This window comes from Ciona intestinalis, chromosome 2 (assembly GCF_000224145.3).
Source record: "Ciona intestinalis chromosome 2, KH, whole genome shotgun sequence".
Classification (NCBI taxonomy): domain Eukaryota; kingdom Metazoa; phylum Chordata; class Ascidiacea; order Phlebobranchia; family Cionidae; genus Ciona; species Ciona intestinalis.
Window position 1 is genome coordinate 5,491,571 of NC_020167.2, and position 13,712 is coordinate 5,505,282.

The following is a 13,712-nucleotide window of genomic DNA, read 5'->3' on the forward strand; positions in this document are numbered from 1 at the left end:
AATGCTCGCTAAATCATAGTAAAGCCAATGATTTTTTTTAGTTTGCGTGTGCGAACGATTAAACTAGTTTCATAGCTTCATAAAACAACCTTGAATATTTTGTACAGTTTGATTTTGTCTCATAAAACTAGTTTTAGTTTTGTAAAAAAAACTCTGAGATATAAGCATAAAGAAAACAGGCAGGGGTCAATATGACTTTAATTTGAGAAAAAACAACAAAAAAATATCAGTTTAACGTCATATATATGAAGTTTACATGGCAAAGAAACTAACACAGCCTGTTAAACTCGGTAGGTTAACTACAAGTTGCAGAATACTGCTAATGTAAATATATTTCAATTTAGAGTTCCATCTCCCCCAACATTGTAGTTTTGTATGTTTTTTTTTAATTGCCAAACTTTGAAAGATTTGCTTTTAATTTAGTAAATTATAAGATACTGATATAATAAAAAGATTATATTTTGAAAATATATTCGAAATTTGGTCATTTGCACTTGGTGTTAATTTATAAGAAGGGGCTTGTGCCAAAAACAGAGTAGTAATACCCAATTTGTAGCAAAAATAAAAACTTTATCAATAGTTATTATCAATTTTCTGTTATTACAAGTTCATATACACTTGTAGGATACAATATTTATCCATTTATGTTCGAACATTACCCATTGTCGTTCTAACAATACCAATTGTTATGCAATAATATAATTTATAGGTAACATGTTAAAAACTGTAACAGTAGGGCAAGAAAAAGAATGTTTAGACTTAATTTTCAAAGCGTACAGTATTATTTCGTGTTATTTACGTATTTTCCTATTTATAAATACACTTAATAATCAAAATTAACAATGATTTTAAACTGTCCCATCTTGTCCTGTGTGTTTTGGAATTTGTAAAATTTAACTTGTTGTGCGGATAGTTAAATAACTTCCCGTGTGTTTTATTATATTTTATTAAATTGGTGTCAATTAATAAAGGAATGATAGTACTAATTCGTGGTATTACCCAAAAACCGTCATCTATTTTGGTTTTGGAAATATTTGGCAATATCTGCTTAAGTGTCCTATCTTCCCCCGTTGCGATATACCTTAAGGGTAATTAAAACTAATATAGGCCCCTGTATGCTGAAACTAATATATTAACAATATAACGCATAGAAAATCTGATGCAAATTCAATTACAGGCACTTGGAGATCACAAAAATATAAACTTAGTTTTAAAATTATTATCAATTTTCTGTTATTATAAGTTTAGTGCGTTTGTAGAATACAATGTTTATCAACTGTTATTCTAACAATGCCAATTAGCCTATTCTTGAATAACATAGACTACAGTATGCAACCCGTTAAAAACTATATAGTAGTGGCTAGTGGTGCAAGGCAAAGAAAGTTTGGTTTTTAAAGCATACGAAGTTGTTTCTGGTTATTTACGTGTATTGCTTACATTACATATACCTTTATTAATCACAATTAAATTATTTTTTAAACAATTCATCTTGCTTTGATTGTTTGAATCACTAAAATAGCAGTTGGAATGCGAATGTCGTCAAACAATAAAGAATGTTAGTACAAATTCATGCTATTTCTAATATACTGCCATATCTTATAATTAAGATATGTTTGGCAATATGTGCAAAAAAAATACCTAACCCTACTCTATAACACCCTAGAAAGAATAATATTACCTTTAGTTTCATAATACCGTAATATTGCAATTTACCTATTGTTACATGGCTCAAATAGCCATCAGAAGCCGCCTGTTGGTTACGCCTTTTTTTATTGATTTATTTGATGGAATTGTCAACCGGTAATAAAAGAATAGTACGTGTTCATTCATTAGTGCCACGTTCTCTTGTTGGAAAAAGTCCCCAAGTAACAGCGGACCCTATGTAACAACGCAAAACCTATACCCATCTGCCTATAAATCACCCACTCTTAAAGCATCGTGTTTAGGTATCTATAATCCAAGTCAATAGTGTTAAGAGTCTTGAACATTTAACGAAGGCCAGAAAGGTCATGAGGTGCATAAGGAGCGCTAACGGTTTGCGTTGCACACAGAGCTCATTTAATACGATCGCATAAGACAAAACCAGTCTGATTATTTAACCAATTTTATAGGACTGTTAACGCGGAATTGTTTACAGCTGATACAGAATATTATTACTTTAAAATGGGATTTAATTGTTTAATGTTAAGGCGATGTTTGTTGCATCTTCCTGGCAAACGGATTGTATTACAACATCAGCTTGTTTCAAGACGAAGTTACGCCGAAAGAAAAGTTGTTGTTAAGAAATTTCAACCTTCTTTGACGGAAGCTGGAAGGATTGTGGAAGAACCGGTAGCCAAACCAATTTCCACATATGAAGAAAACTTTACTAGGCTTCAGCAGGAGAGAAAAGAGGATGAAATAAAAGTAAGAAAGCTTAAAAAAATTGACAAGCTTATACTGGTATGGATGGGGAAATTCAAAAGCATAGATGATGTTCCAGACCAGTTGCATTATAAATCAACTGCTGATGGAGCAAAGGCCAAAAACGAAGTGAAAGAATATTTAACAGACCGTGGTTTTAAATTTTATATTGCAGCAGATTACCTTTTGGTTGGTTTAACTGTGTTGTTTTGTAGTATAGCGTTTTATTTGTATTTCAAACATCAAAAACAAAACAATATGGTTACCGATTTAAATCAAGAGTGAATAAAATTTATTAGTCAAAGTTACTATTTAGTTGTTGCAATTTGTATTTGAAAATAAACATCTTAACAATAAAATTTTTAAAAGGTAATAACCACCACAGGTTTAAAATTAAGTGAGCTATTCTGTAACATAACTGCATAGCATGATCCCTACAATGAAACAAAATTATAGAGTTTTTCTAAAATCCAGACCTGGAATCAATGGTGTTCCAGTGGCAAGTAATTTCGCATTGGAAAAGACCGTTTGGCCAACATTACCACTTGAAAATGAGGTACTGGTTCAAACTTTATATTTAAGTGTTGATCCATATATGAGGTGTCGTATGAATGAAGATAGTGGGGTAGAATATACTAAAGCTTGGAGTTTGGGGGGTACAATCACTGGTGGTGGAATTGGAGTTGTATGTGTCAGTTCATGTGACGGGTTTAAACGGGGAGATATTGTGATGACAGCGGGATTTGATTGGCCATGGGTAAATTACCACAATTTTCCAGGAGAAATACTTAAAGTGGTAACTGAAGTCCCTAAAGAACAGTTGTCAATGATGTTGGGACTATTTGGCTTAACCGGTCTCACTGGCTGCTTAGGTGTGACAGAAAAAGGTAATATTGTACCAGGTATGAATCAAACAGTAGTGGTTAGTGGAGCAGCGGGTGCATGTGGTTCGGTGGCAGGACAGGTGGCAAAGATAAAAGGATGTGGAAAACTAGTTGGAATTTGTGGTACCGAGACAAAATGCAAGTTTTTAACAGAAGAGTTAGGATTTGATGCTGCTATTTGCTACAGATCTCAAAATGTTGCTGATAATCTATCTTCAATCTGTCCAAATGGAGTGGACGTGTATTTTGATAATGTTGGCGGTGAAATTAGTAATTCTGTTATCACCTGCATGAACAAAAGTGCATGTATTATACTGTGTGGTCAAATTTCTGTGTACAATGAAGATAAGCCATACCCGCCTCCTCTGAGAGAAGAAACTGAGAGTTTTGTGAAGAAACAAAGAATTTCTAGGGATAGGTTTCTCGTTTTAAACTACCAAAACAAATTTGGTGAGACTTTGGAATTTCTCCAAGCCTCCTTCAAAGCTGGCAAATTAATTAACAAAGAAACAACAGTACATGGGCTAGAAAATGCAGGGATTGCCTTTATTGATATGATGAACGGTCAGAACATTGGAAAACAGATCGTAAAAGTGTCGGAATTGGTGTAAACAATTATAAGCGCAAAATTAATTTCAACTGATTATGACCGCTTACAACCACCTCCAATTGATTATTAATCTGCAATGTTTGAATGTTGTAATTTAGGTTTGTGAAACAATGCAGAATTTAAATACTTCAGAAAACACCAGCACAGACTACAGTGCATTCTCACTAACATAGCAAATATTCTCAACTGTTTATTAATTATTCCAATGCTTTGTTCATTGGCATAGCAAACAACATAAGAACAACTGTTTACAACACATGTTGTCTTGCAACAAAAACATGATTTAGTGTTTAGTCCTAATATTCTTCGATTTTAGATTAATTAGGGTAGTATGTTGAGAAAAAAGTTTATGCTTATGGCTTAATACAACTTGTCTTACTATCAGTTAAACATGCTCATCAAAACTTAAAAACATTGTGTGAAAATCATAGTCTACACTCATCCAGTGAGTAACAAACAAATAAAATCACAAAAAGAAACTTTAACATAAGTTTGGTCATGGCTGTGTAAAACTAAATGATTACCACTGGTTAATAGACAAAACTGAAAGGAAATGTGATTGAAACTGCATAAATATAAATAGAAAATGGGCAACTTTAACCACCCTATAACTTGGAAGCTTAACACAGTGAAAAACTTGAAGCTTTAAACAGATGTAATCTCACTTCAGCAAGTAGTTATTGAATGAAGTTAGACTTTGTAGTTGTGTACACTATGAGTAATTGAGTACTAATAACATTTAAAATATATAAAAAGGAACGAGAAAACGACAAAGAAGTATGTCTCAGAAAATTTATAAAGAGAAACAAAGTACGCTATCCCTGGGGTGTGAATAGAGGAACAAAGAGTATCTTGCTCAACTGAGAGCAAATGGGTAGTATTTTAACCATTACCCTAAACATTGTTTACAGCGATAACGGATTAGTTAACATGGATTTAGTTTAAGTATGTGTATGCATGAGTTCAAAAACCAATGTCCAACCATGGAACTATTGGCACATAATTCAAACACAAAAAATGACTTGAAAGAAACACAAGCAACATCTCATGACCAACAACAACACACTATTATTGAAAAATTATTAGTTTATGTATAATAAGAATAAATAAGTAACATACGCTTATGTTATGATGTCCATGAACCATTCTGTGTATCAAGTATCTTTGACAGAATAAAATCAGGAAGCACAGATTTGCCTGCCATTGTGAGGAAAATGTGGTAAAAAGTAAGACTGCCCTAAAACCAAGAGATGACGGAGTTACTCTGAACTTGATTCGTTGTGCAGAGCATTGTAGGTTGTGCCGCTCATCTTCTTAATATCTTTTGATGAAGACTTATTAGCAGCAAATGACTTGTATTGGTCGGATTTGAGGAACCTCGCATAGCTGTCACTTTTCATTAGGTGGTAGATGTGTTCTTGCGCTTCTTCAAAGCAGTAGCGATCAGGACTTTCCATATTGCGTAACGTAGTGTCTTTTATTTTTGAATCAATGTTGATTGGATTGGGTGTTTCATCAGAAAGATAATCATGATGAATTTTTTTCACAGTGGCTTTTAACTTTTTGAATGGCTGCTGCTTGAGGTTTTGACATGCTATCCAGAAGTTAAAATTTTCTGCAGAAAATTCCTTTTCTAGAAACTTTCTGAACTGCTCACGTCCGCGCTCATCTGCAAGCAATTCGCTAAATGAAAACTTCCACTTTGTTGCTCTGCGTACAGTTATTTCCCTGGATTTCTCATCGGCCCAGTATTGCTCTTCATTAGAAATCCATGGGTTTGAAGGAATAGGAGTTAACAGTGGGTCATAATCATTTTGTTGGTCTGAGTAACTGATAATACTCTCACACACTTTGGACATTTTGAGGCAATGTCTGTCAAGCTGTCGGCGGAGGTTGCTTAGTATGAGGTTGAGTGAATCAATTGTTTCAGATTTCATCTGCGGATTAGGTGATGATTGTTTATCAACACCAGACACTTTTCTAGGAGAGGAATTGTACAAAGATTTTTTAATTCGATCTTTATACCAATATGCTTTCTTTATATCAACTTCAGTTGTATTAACGCAACCAGGAACAGGTCTATGGACATCCCAGAATGCCCTCTCCCTACTATCATCTATCTTCCGCGTAGTTTTATCTCGCTTTCGATCCCGCTTTGCTTCCAACTCAGCTCGAGCAAAGATATCTTCCCATGACTTTGAAAATGTTCGTTGCAACCTTGCGAGGTTTTCTGCTTCGTAATCTGCAAGCTCCAATCTTGCTTTGTTCTGCATTGTGCGCTTACAAAGATACACAGCGTACTCGGTATTCTCTGGCTCCCAGCCTTTCGAAGGCCAATAGTAATCCCATTGAAACCGGTAAAAAGATCCGTCATTCTTAAGCGTGATAACGTGATCATCGATTGGAAAGAAATAACCATGAGCTGCAATTAATGAACCTAAATGTATTGCTTCATCCAAGTCACTGATGTTCAAATGATTCACCAACCAACTTACTAAGTCTTCTCCGCTAAAAACATCTGGTATTTTTGTTAGGAGGCTTTTTACAGTCTTAATAGGTACACCAGTCTTATCATTTTGCATTTTTGATAATAATGCTTCCATCTTTGTATACAGTATCATATTGGGCGAGTCCTTTGCCACGGGCCTTGTGTTTTGGCTAGGTGGGTTTGGTTTGAGCCTTGAATTGTCCATTTTGATATTATCCGGCTAAGTACAGGTTTTGATCATAGTATATACTTTCTAGTGGTTCCCAACCACCGCTGCATAAGCAGCCCAACAACAGAATAAAATTATGTGCAACCTCAAAGCTCACATTTATAAATAACCTAGATTCAGTACAAGACCCAGCTTCTGCAAAAAAATATCCATGGTTAGGATACAGTTGTACAGCCATAATAATTATGGAACATTACTAAAGCATACACTAATTCATATTGATTTCATATTGTCATCTATACATAGTCAGACAGGTCTCCCCTTGGCCCTACCTAATTTCATGCACATACATCCATTTTACATTTACTGTACCGGTAGTTAACCGCGAAGAATCTCAAGACTCAATGTAATGACCAAGCAACGCGGTATTGATCACAATCAGCTAATTGCTTGATTTTTAATTTGGCAAAAAGCGCTGATTCCTTTACGAACATCTCAAGTGCTCTACTATTTCAATTAATATATACATCGCGTAGAAGGAAATGCGCCACAACGTAACACGCGGAAGTAATACTGCCTCAATAAAATAGCCGTTTTGGCGATAAACTTTATTTTAGAAGATAACATCGCCTAATTTTATAACACACGAAACAAATCAATCGACACCTTTTCTGTTGCATTTAATAGTAAGAACTAACCTTCGTCTAACGAATGCAAATGTAGTAATATATTTGTTTACTTAGCTGTTATGCAAATTTATTTTCTCCTAACTGACCTCATTTAACGTTGGGCGTGACTGTGATGTTTTAGTCTCCCTACTACCCTAGCAGTCACTCATCGGAACATCGCAAGGCTGCTTTCAGACTAACGCATATGACGTATTATGATTTTAATTTTTACCACAAATCACGTTTTATAAAAAATTGGGCAATAAAGTTTTAAGATTTTAAACACAAAATCCGTTTATAATTTTTAGAAAACTACAGTTTGCTTGTTTTTTGGTAGACTACATTTTAGGCTACTTGTTTTAAAATATAAACCTATGCGAATTTGCATTAACTTTGTCGTTTTTTAATAAATACATCATTTTAACACGACCTGTGTTTATTTTACCCGCGATACATGACGTAATCAACATCTTTTTTTACGTTCAACTCATTCATGCGCAACGCTCGTAAGATCAAGATTGTTTCGTGCTAATAGTACGTTGGTATACGTTTTCCTGAGACCTGAATACGATGCTGGTAAGTCTCTCACTGTAGCATTATACTAATAAACAAATACAAGTAGCAGTAATTCGAAATATGCGCATTTTTGTTGTAAAATGGCTGTTTAATTTAGACGCACGAGTACAAAGTAGAAATGACATGCAGCGGTTGCTCCGGAGCTGTTACTCGAATTCTCTCCAAGAAATTAACTGAACCAGGTATACAATAATATTTTTACAAATCCTTTGATACACGCGTAGTTTGTTTCCAATCTTACATTAAAAATGCAGGTTCGAAGTTCGATGTTAATTTAGAAGCAAAAACTGTGACCATCACATCCGACTTACCAGAAGCTACTTTAACAGAGATGCTGAAGAAGTGTGGGAAAGAAGTTACATACATTGGTTCAAAATGAAAATCATTTTTCCACTGCTAAATGTTATGCAAATCGATATTTATTACGTGCTGTTTATTAATTTCACATTTAGCTGTAAAAATGCACTACATTTCATTGCAGTAGCTCCCATAAATCCTTCATTGCATTTCTATTTAAATGCATTGTAATTTAGAAAATTGCAATTTTCACTTCTGATATAGTAGCCATCATCTTGTCTTGTGTTGTCAAATAGATTTAACTTTCTTTATTTCGTCATTATAGGAATGAAATAGCAAAAATATGTAGGTTTATTGACAGTGCCATGAAGTAAGGATAGGGGGATTCTTAAACAAGGTTCTTTGATCACAACATAACACAACTATGTGTCTGCAAGCTCAGAACAATATCAGCTACCACAATCCTGTTCCTTCCAGAAGATGAGATTCATTCTCTCAGTTAACTTTCTTTACATGCAGTACCGGTCAGATTTCATCTTGGCACGCCTGGTAGTTTTACACAGTGCAAATGGTCATTAGAAGATATAGTTTAAATGCCTAATGATTATAAAAAATATGTTAAAGCAGTGCCTAATTAATCATTAAAAAAAATCTGTAACAGGCTACCGATTTAACAGTTCTTCATGTAGTTTTCCTCCTTCTTTTGCACTATCCAGGTTTGAAGTATCTTCTTTTGTAATTCGTAATTTATGGTCCTGTAACATGTTTCTACTGTAATTTCACATCGATTTTATAATTGTTAAAATTCTCACCTGCCAACTTTGGAACTTTCTAACATAATTTAGCTCACAGTCTTTGGAAGTTTTTGCAGTTTTTTCTTCCACAGGTATACCATCATCATCTTCATTTGATTTCCGCTCACTTATTGACCTTACCTGTGTAAAAACACAAATTTTATTTCAAGCTTACAACAACTACACAATTTTTAGCATAGCAATCATAAAAAAACACAAAAGCTATTTCACAAACCTGAACAAGTTCTTCTGATCCTGCTGATCTACTTGTTGCAACTATGTCTCCCTCATCATTACAATTGATAAAGCAACCATTGGATGCCATCAAAGCAAGTTTACCCTTTAGAAAACAAGTTTAATTTTAAATCATCATTATAAAATGTCTTGATACTATTCTGTTGGTGAGGACTGCTTACGAGTTACTACATTTGCAACTTTCACTGAACTTAGTGTGTGACTTTTTGGACAACGAATTAGTAACTACTGGGTTGGAAAAATGTTTGTTAAGTGTCCTGCTCAAGGATACATCGGCCAATGGGTATAAGTGTTGATTGAGATGCAGGCGCTAATCTATGGTCCCAGAAAAGTTGATGCTAATATATCTACATTCAAATTACAGCACTCAAATTTCAACTATCATTTTTCAATATTTTCCATTTGGTACAACCAAAACACCCAGCTACAAATTATTTCGATTGCCACGTTTAAATAAAAATAGATTTTACCTCTTCAAAAACAGGTTCCCATTGTTCCTTAGAACTTATAGCATCACTAATCCCAACTACTTTGTTGTTTCTATCAATGCTTAAGTACTTTCCAAACCCAGTCTTGAATGCAACTCTAAAATTAAAGTTATATTTCAATGGCTCATCTGGTATGTTATTTGTTTGAAGAAAACATAACCCGAATGGGGCGTTAAATGATTATTTACAATATGCTACTTACAATATTAAAGTTATCATTTAAATAAAGATAGGCAATATATTTGATCAACTTAGCATTTTGCTACAGATATAAGATTTTTATACTTACTTTGAGTCAGAAATTACAACACATGTTAACTGTTCAGGTAAGTCAGGTCCATCTCCTTCATCTCTTGGAGCACCAACTGTAAAGAAGCCGTTGTCCATTGCACTAATATATGTGTGCTTTCCCATTTCAATAGCTATTGTGCCTGAAAATATATCAGTTGAAAGTATTGTAAGGATGTATAAAATAATAAAGAAATGAAACAACATTTGTTGTAACATAGCAACAAAGGTGTTCTGTTTTACACAACTCGTTCTCGCTTACAAGTTACAACCTAGGAACTCATAAGATCTATTGCGTTGGAGCAATTGCTGTTAAGTGTCTTGCACGAGGACCCATATGTTCAGTGCCATACCTGTGGTAGCAGTGTTAAGCCTCCAATATCCTCTGGGCTGGAGGCAGGCACTCTATGCAATGTACACCATCACCAGATTTTACAAGAACGCTACTTCGTCATATTACACAAACTGAACTTTCACTTCTAGACTGTTTATGCATCCCATTAAAAACATACACCTATATTTTTGTAACAGTTCACTGAACGAAACATTATTACCCTTTTTGCATGGTCACTTTTATGCGCGTAACTACTCGCAAAAACAAAGTTAACACGCATAACGTCATAAGCGTGTAATCTGCTTTAGGAGGTTGGTTGTTGTTCGCATTATGCGAGTAAAGATAAGTATGGTGAAAGTACAGTTTCACTTTTAAGAGCCCAATCTTTTTCGGGTATTATTTCTACAGTTTTTAGCTGGTAGTAGCCCCATTAAGCATCAAAACCTATTTTATAAACTAGATTTAACAATATTGCGCTAAAATTAGCTAACTCAATGTTGATACGCGCATTACCCAATGACCCTGCAAAACAACGCGGTAAGCGAGTTATCATATGACGAGTTAATGCGAATCGCTATTCGCATTAACTTTTTACCATGCAAAAAGGGTATATGTCATTGTGTGTGAATTGCTAAAATATATGTACCTTTAAATTCCTCAATTTGTGAAGTTTTCCACCAACCACCATGTGCATTCATGTCTTCTGCAAACTCTTTCTCTTTTCTAATCTGTTCTTCGTCTTTCTTTCTTTTCTTGTGTTTCTTTTTCTTCTCTTTTGGCCTGTGGATAAAACAATAAAAAACAGTTTTATAAAAATTAAATTTCCTTTTTTTTTTCTGACAAACCAAAATACATTGGACCCTATTACTAAAGAAACCAAACAATCAAGAACCCACTTTTTCCGTTTCTCTCCTTTGAATACAAGTTTTGATGTTTTAACTTTTTGATAATCATTCATGTTTAAAATTCCAAATAAAAACGTTCTTTCTGAAAAAAAATTAAATTCAATAGGCAATAAGTAGAAAGGAAGTACTTAGTTGCAACAAAGACATTTGCGAAAACGCTTTATATTAACCTTAAAAAATTGAATGGAATTGAACAGAAAGAACATTAAATATTTTAATCATATACTTTTTATTTTAGTTAAACAAAGATTTTATATTTAATTTTAAATATATATGTTGAAATCATAATGTATGTTATGAAGTGAACATTAGTGCACTTGTAAAGCAATTACCATAAAAACAAAATAGAACATCTTCAATAAAACTTAACAATATCGGGTAAATAAAAACCAAGAAATAAAAAAATGTCGTACCACAAAAAACAAAGAAACAGTGGTAACTTAAAAAACAATACCTATAACTTTTATTAAATTTTATTAACAAATTGAACGTCAATAGGATTATAAATGATAGTGCTTCGGTCTTGCAAGTTTTGTGTGAACACAATTGTTTGTTGCTGCATTTCTTCACTTTCCATCTTGCTCTGCTCACGTTGGTGTTTTCGATTGTGCAAGCGTAGTTCGACGTACTGGTTAAAACTTTTGCCGCACATGTCACAAATATAGGGCTTCTCACCGCTGTGAATACGCTGGTGGACTTGCAAGTTTTCTTTACGGTTGAAGATTTTGTCGCACTGTGGGCATGGGAACTTGTCAAAGTGAATTCGGCGATGCATGGAAATGCGGCGCTTCGAAACCACTTTGCCACAAATATCGCAGGTTGCTGTTAAAATCTCCCCTGGATTGGTATCATGGTATCGTAAGTGCTTGTTAATGTTAAATTTCATTATAAACTTTTTACAAATTTGGCATTTCACCTTCTGGCTACCGACGGCGTTTTTGCCGTGGTAACGGTCCGCATGGTTTCTTATCATTGGGATAAGCCGACACGGTTTGAGAGCAACTGATCTTGATTCTAAGCATAAGTTGCATTCAAACAGTAGGCACTTAGCAGCAGTGCTACAATTTTCAATATTCGAGATTTCCATTGCTTTACTAAGCTGATCCTGCAAATGTCTGAAATAAAAAGCCAATGTCATAGATTGCTTGCAGGTTCTACATTCCGTATTCTGTTCCCAACCTGGAATCAAAAGTTGAGCAGCAGAAAGCACGGCATCCATACTAACTTGGTCCGGTTTCTGATGAAGCAAAGTAACGTTGAACTGGGAAGATGTTGTTTCTAATGGGACATCATTATGTTCCAATTCTTCCAAGCTACCAGATACAGTGACAACTATTGGTTTTGGCAAAGCAGAAAAATCAGGCAAATTGTGAATATCCTGACAATGTTTTGTGAATTCCTTCACACTGACATTTGTTTTGCAAAGCGGACAATGTGCTAAAGCATTTGAATGGTGTTTAAAAACATGAAGAGCGAATAGAAATTTGTTGAAGAACTTTTCTTCGCAGCACGAACCGACCGGCGTCTTGTATATTCGATCATCATTTTTATTTCGCTTTCCCCCAAACTTTTCCCTTTTTTTCAGATTTCTTTTCGATCGGCGTTGTTTTTTCATTACAATTTCAGAATCACTTTCTTTTTCTATTTCAAAACTTGAATCATCTGAACTTTTCTCAGTCTCTATTTCCTTTGGGACAAAATCCACATCTTTGCTATCATTCTGAACTTCTTTATTTGATGCAAAAGTCGTTTCCATTGAATGTTTTATAATAAAACTTTCGGTCTTCTTTTTGCAAACCCGTTCTTTCTCAACACCAAATGAGTTTAGTAGTAACCCAACATTCGGATCAAACGTAATTAACTTTTGTAACAAAGTCTTTCTTATTTCTTCATCTTTACTGTTATCCTTCAGCATTTCAATTATTTGATTTGGGTTTTCGTTTAAAGAATCAGCACAGTTTGAAATTAAACCAGTGTAACAATATTCCACAATCGATTCAAAGATTTTCGGAACATCTAGTGTTCTTCGTTTTTCTATTAAACTCGCTTCAAGACCATTTTGTAAATCAGCAACATCTTGATTTAATGTCTCCTTTGCCACAGTACCTTCACAACTAACTTGTTCTATGTTTATCGGCAATTCTCCCAGCACTGCCTCCATCACACAACTGTGCACAAGCAAGTGTCTGCCATCCCCAGCTTCCAAATCATTTTCACAAACACGAAGTTCAAGATTACAGTGTTTACTATCCGACAACCGCTGTTGATTCAATCCATCTACAACTTTCCGATAATGACCTTCCAATGTTTCCTCCTTTTTCAATGCTTTATATTTTTCAAAAGCATCTAACAAAGTTTTTGCAAAATCATCATCAGTTAAACCGGTACTTTCCTTGCTTAATGTCCACAGCGAGTAAGTGTCATCAGAAAGCTGAATACTCTTCATACGATTAAAGTAATGTTCCGCCATTTTGTATAACTATACACTTGATGACATTAACACCCAAATATAGTCTATGTGGCTAGGCAGCACATAATGGAAAACACTATCAC

The 13,712-nt window shown here is 34.5% G+C and overlaps 4 protein-coding genes across 4 annotated transcripts; 1 reads left to right on the plus strand and 3 right to left on the minus strand.

Moving 5' to 3' along the window:
- Nucleotides 1–2,738: 2,738 nt before the first annotated feature.
- Nucleotides 2,739–4,227, plus strand: LOC100183016 (prostaglandin reductase 2-like). The gene has a single exon (XM_009859380.3). It carries the CDS (start codon nt 2,831–2,833, stop codon nt 3,896–3,898), a length of 1,068 nt encoding a protein of 355 aa, XP_009857682.1. The 5' UTR covers nt 2,739–2,830; the 3' UTR covers nt 3,899–4,227.
- LOC100185386 (regulator of G-protein signaling 7) lies at nt 4,068–6,745 on the minus strand. The gene has a single exon (XM_009859379.3). It carries the CDS (start codon nt 6,588–6,590, stop codon nt 5,157–5,159), a length of 1,434 nt encoding a protein of 477 aa, XP_009857681.1. The 5' UTR covers nt 6,591–6,745; the 3' UTR covers nt 4,068–5,156.
- A 1,454-nt stretch (nt 6,746–8,199) lies between these two features.
- Nucleotides 8,200–11,235, minus strand: LOC100179962 (protein FRG1). The gene is made up of 8 exons (XM_009859381.3): nt 11,151–11,235; nt 10,901–11,034; nt 9,922–10,063; nt 9,615–9,729; nt 9,125–9,229; nt 8,908–9,030; nt 8,762–8,850; nt 8,200–8,641 (listed from the first exon to the last, which is right to left on the minus strand). The coding sequence occupies exons 1-8, from the start codon at nt 11,210–11,212 to the stop codon at nt 8,605–8,607; spliced, it is 807 nt and encodes a 268-aa protein (XP_009857683.1). The 5' UTR covers nt 11,213–11,235; the 3' UTR covers nt 8,200–8,604.
- On the minus strand, nt 11,157–13,710 carry LOC108951044. The gene is made up of 2 exons (XM_026840217.1): nt 11,614–13,710; nt 11,157–11,241 (listed from the first exon to the last, which is right to left on the minus strand). The coding sequence occupies exon 1, from the start codon at nt 13,627–13,629 to the stop codon at nt 11,626–11,628; it is 2,004 nt and encodes a 667-aa protein (XP_026696018.1). The 5' UTR covers nt 13,630–13,710; the 3' UTR covers nt 11,157–11,241; nt 11,614–11,625.
- Between the last annotated feature and the right edge of the window lie 2 nt (nt 13,711–13,712).

Excerpts from the sequence above, each read along its gene's own strand:
- LOC100183016 (XM_009859380.3), top strand. The coding sequence starts at position 2,831 with ATGATCCCTACAATGAAACAAAATTATAGAGTTTTTCTAAAATCCAGA.
- LOC100185386 (XM_009859379.3), bottom strand. The coding sequence starts at position 6,590 with ATGGACAATTCAAGGCTCAAACCAAACCCACCTAGCCAAAACACAAGG.
- LOC100179962 (XM_009859381.3), bottom strand. The coding sequence starts at position 11,212 with ATGAATGATTATCAAAAAGTTAAAACATCAAAACTTGTATTCAAAGGA. Across the intron at positions 11,035-11,150 it reads AAAGGAGAGAAACGGAAAAA|GCCAAAAGAGAAGAAAAAGA; the intron begins GTGGGTTCTTGA and ends TTTTATCCACAG. Across the intron at positions 8,851-8,907 it reads GAAAGTTCCAAAGTTGGCAG|GACCATAAATTACGAATTAC; the intron begins GTGAGAATTTTA and ends AACATGTTACAG.
- LOC108951044 (XM_026840217.1), bottom strand. The coding sequence starts at position 13,629 with ATGGCGGAACATTACTTTAATCGTATGAAGAGTATTCAGCTTTCTGAT.